The sequence below is a fragment of the Pseudoliparis swirei genome, unplaced genomic scaffold (genome assembly GCF_029220125.1).
Source record: "Pseudoliparis swirei isolate HS2019 ecotype Mariana Trench unplaced genomic scaffold, NWPU_hadal_v1 hadal_124, whole genome shotgun sequence".
Classification (NCBI taxonomy): domain Eukaryota; kingdom Metazoa; phylum Chordata; class Actinopteri; order Perciformes; family Liparidae; genus Pseudoliparis; species Pseudoliparis swirei.
This window is the reverse complement of record NW_026613360.1, coordinates 4,118-7,962: the sequence shown is the minus strand read 5'-3', so window position 1 is coordinate 7,962 and position 3,845 is coordinate 4,118. Positions and strand designations below refer to the sequence as shown.

The 3,845-nt window shown below is 44.1% G+C and overlaps 1 protein-coding gene across 1 annotated transcript in view; it reads right to left on the bottom strand.

Annotated features, from left to right (window-relative positions):
• Nucleotides 1-1,128: 1,128 nt before the first annotated feature.
• Nucleotides 1,129-3,845, bottom strand: part of poglut1 (protein O-glucosyltransferase 1) — a 4,406-nt gene continuing 1,689 nt past the window's right edge. The window contains 5 exon segments of the mRNA XM_056411128.1: nucleotides 1,129-2,851; nucleotides 2,954-3,010; nucleotides 3,106-3,273; nucleotides 3,388-3,446; nucleotides 3,789-3,845. The exon segment at nucleotides 3,789-3,845 is cut by the window's right edge and continues 3 nt beyond it. Coding sequence (XP_056267103.1) covers nucleotides 2,695-2,851; nucleotides 2,954-3,010; nucleotides 3,106-3,273; nucleotides 3,388-3,446; nucleotides 3,789-3,845 — 498 coding nt within the window. The 3' untranslated portion in view covers nucleotides 1,129-2,694.

Here is a 3,845-nt window from a genome sequence, read left to right as displayed (position 1 = left end):
GGCAGGGAGGCGGAAACACACGGCCACATGGTTAGGAACATTTCACTCACTCTTAAAACTCCATCCTCAAAATAAACAGCCTGCAGGAAACCCTGGCAGGGTTACACCGGGTTTTCCAACCAAGCAGCCGGCCCATCAGGAAACACTGCACACACAAATATGTCTCTATTGAATTTAAAATGACATCTGCTGGTGCAATGAAAAGACAAGATCACTGTTCTTTCCCAAGTTGTCAGAAGATAAGCTCCGTTAGAAATTACTAAAAAAAGCGAAACATTGTAGGAGAATGTTATTCTGTTATACAATTTATTATAAATACAAATTGTTTTAGTCCAAATCATCTCATTTGTATTCTGCATCCTGATTTGACCTCGTTTCTCATGCCATCGTGTGAGAAATGAAAGGAATGCTACGTATAGATCTGACCTTATAATTGTTTTATAAAGGTCAACGTTACTTCAAACACCGACGACCTTAGTTGACGTGTCATTCCCACATTGCTCGGCTTGTTTCATGTCGTTTTAAAAACAGAACACATCGAGGGTTTTAAGTCGAAAGTCTTGAGGCGTCCTGGTGACTTTCCTCCTAATTGCTGCGACCGGTCAGACCGACTTTAGCTCGGCTAACAACTTGTATTTACTTCCGTGACAGAAGTACCTCAATAATAATTTTTATTTTTAAAAGCAAATGAAAAGTTACATTTATATTACGGCTGTCGGTTTTCATTCATTAGTGGCCGAGAAACGAGTAAACAAACGAAACCGTCGCGTCTGTCCGATAATACGAGCATCGACGCTAGCCCTGAGCACCCCGTTAGCTTGTGTGATTTAAAATAAGAGGGTTAGCTTACCAGAAAGCGTCAAAACGTCTCAACGGTTAATCGTGTGTCCGTTGAAGTGCCGCAATCCGCAGTAACTTTATTTAGGGTCCACATTTCGGGGTTTCATAGCTGCCCTTCTGCGGGTCGTTTCTCACCGGTGACATTCCGACAACCAGCCGAGTGCCCGACCCTTCACCTCGGCCACGACCCGGATGTGCAGACAGCGCCCTCTGGCGGTGGAGGACTACAATCACTACTACGCATGCGCATTGCTTACGACGTAAAGGTCAAGAGTACGGGGTGTTTTAGGAAAAAAAAAAAATGTTTATTGGCATAAAAACATAAAATGCAGCACGAGCCACAACATAAACTTGGATGGTACTTTGACTTCATCACATTTTAGTCAAAACACACACATGGACCACGTTTACCAGTTCTCAACGATAGTGTGAGAAATAACCAATCTGCATGTTCACAGTACAATGTGAATACTACAACATATCCAACATCGTCTTGCATCGGCTATCTCGCATCTCTTAACAAGACACTTTTTTCAAAAGGTGAAAAAACATTTAAGTGTTTCTTGGAAACTACAAATTACAACTATTTACTTGTTGTCATTATTGCTTACTGTTGGCACTTTGTGAAGGTATTCAGATGTAGCTATTAGACATATGGCAGAACTCTACTTGCAGACACACTAGCAACAAACAAGTAAACTCAACAGGATGGATGTGTTGTTGTAGTTCCCTCGGTTGTCCAGCAGAGGGCAGTGGCTCCCCGTCAACAACAGATGTACTTAACATGCAATCCAACAAAGTATCTGTTGTGTCCACTTTATGTGTATGTATATGGACTAGGTTGGAAGTGGACTGTCAGATCAACGGTTGCCGGGTAGAATACAAACTATATGTATTTCTACATTTAAAAAAAGGCCAGATAAAAAAATTGCAAAAGAAAGCAGCACATCTTTTGAGTTTCCAGGAAATATAATTGACTGGGTTAAATATGTAACAGCATGGTACCCGCAACTATTATTACTATTATTATTGGCACACGTTTCACATCACACTTCATGTATTGAAAATCAAGAGTTTAAGGGGATATTTTCATTGGGTTTCGGCGAGCGGCCGGCAGGTTCTGAAGGCACTGAACTTCTTTATGCGTTAATGCTCAAATATAAGTTAGATTTTTGAACATCTTTCTGCAAGTTGTTTGATTTTCATGAACATTTGTCTGAAGCCCTGTGCAGATGTGATTCACAAGACACAACCATGTCTTCACATTGTACGTTAAAGGAGTCACGTCAGCCATTTAGTTGTTTGGCATTTCCATGAAGTTGGGGGACTTTAGTTTGGGTCAAGCTCCAAAAACTCAGGATTCTGCGCTTCCCATAATAACTTGGTGGACAGATGATGTTTCAATAGACATCTGCCGCACACAAAGTTTATGCACAGACTTGAAAAAAAAAGAAAAAAGTGCAATCACCAAGCATAAACCCAAATAGCCCTGATGACTTCACTGTGACACCCACCAGGGTCATTTTCCTCCACCTCCAGACCCCCGAAAAACAGAACACAACCGTGGTCCCAGGCTGAGCAGTACTCATGAGTAAACACACGGGTGAGTACCGATTGACGCAGTAAAGACAGGGTCTATTTCTAGAAGCAAATCAACGAGTTGAACCAGAAAGTAATCACCGACTCAGAATTGGCATATAAGCCCCCTAGTGGCACCTGGAGGTATGGCAGCGTCCACAGTCAACGTACTAAACTACAGCTTTGACAAAGCAAATATTGACAAATGATGATGTTCATTACCGGAGTTTCCCCTTTGCTACAGCTGCCCTGGTCCCGTAGAGTCTCCCCCACCCCCTACAGCTCCGTCCTGCCGGGTCTGTGGACAATCTGGTTGTAGTTTTCCTTCCTCGTGGGTTTGTAGGAGAGAAGACGGCTGAACTCGGTGAGGAGTCTCTCCCAGTAGCAGGAGACGTCTTGCATCCGCAGGCGGTCCAGGATGAATTCTTTACCCCTGTGTGGGGAGGGGGAGAGGTAAAATCACTCACCTTTTTCAAATGCATAGCTTCATTTCACTTCATTTCCAAAAGCACAACCACGGACTATGACCGGTTACCTCGTGGCAATCTCTTGCGCGACGGCGTCGTTCTCTCGGACGAACTGCAGCAGCTCCCTGAGGAGACGGAGACGGGTCAACATTGAGCACCCAGAGGAGAGTCACACCGAGGATTCATCGCCCTGACAACGCGAAGAGGAGAGCCGAGGTACCTGACGTCAGAGAGGTCCTGCTTCACCGGGATGTAGTGGACCCAGGGCTGCAGCTGAGGGTAGAAGAACTCCTGCCACTCGTCGCCCACGTGGAACACCAGGGAGCCGCAGAGGAAGAGATGCTTGAGGCGGAAGCTGGCTGCCACGCCGCGGAAGTTGAACAGATACCTGGGAAGAGACGACCCGGGTCACCACTGCTCTCAGGAGGAGTGGCGCGTTGTTTTATGGCCATCTTTAATTTAAAAAGAAGCCACATGTTGTCTCCGATAGAATTTGGCCTACTTGTATCTGCAGTGGTCGACCAGTGGGATCTCTTTGGCTGGGGGTCTCCCGAGTGTGTCCTAAGAGACAGAAACAACATGGGTTCATAAATAAGAAACATAACATTCCTTTTGGAACATACAAACAAAAAAAATCAATAATCTGACAGTTGCTTTTTATTTTTTGAGGTAATCAATTACAAGAAGAGGCTTTAACAGTTCAATATCAGCACGTGGTCCTTATTGTGCCATATGATTTAAGGAATTGTATCTAATCTTAAGTTAAATACGATAACCACTGCACTCTTAAAAAATGATTTTTATAATAATATCCTCCATAACAACGAAACATGTAATTTTTGCTGCGTTTCTGTACTTTTCGTCTAATGCAGCTTTAACATCGGAGAGTATCTGGAGTCTGACCTTCTCTGACTTCCAGGCCTGGTTCTTCGTGTACTCGGCGTCCACCAGCTCCGGAGC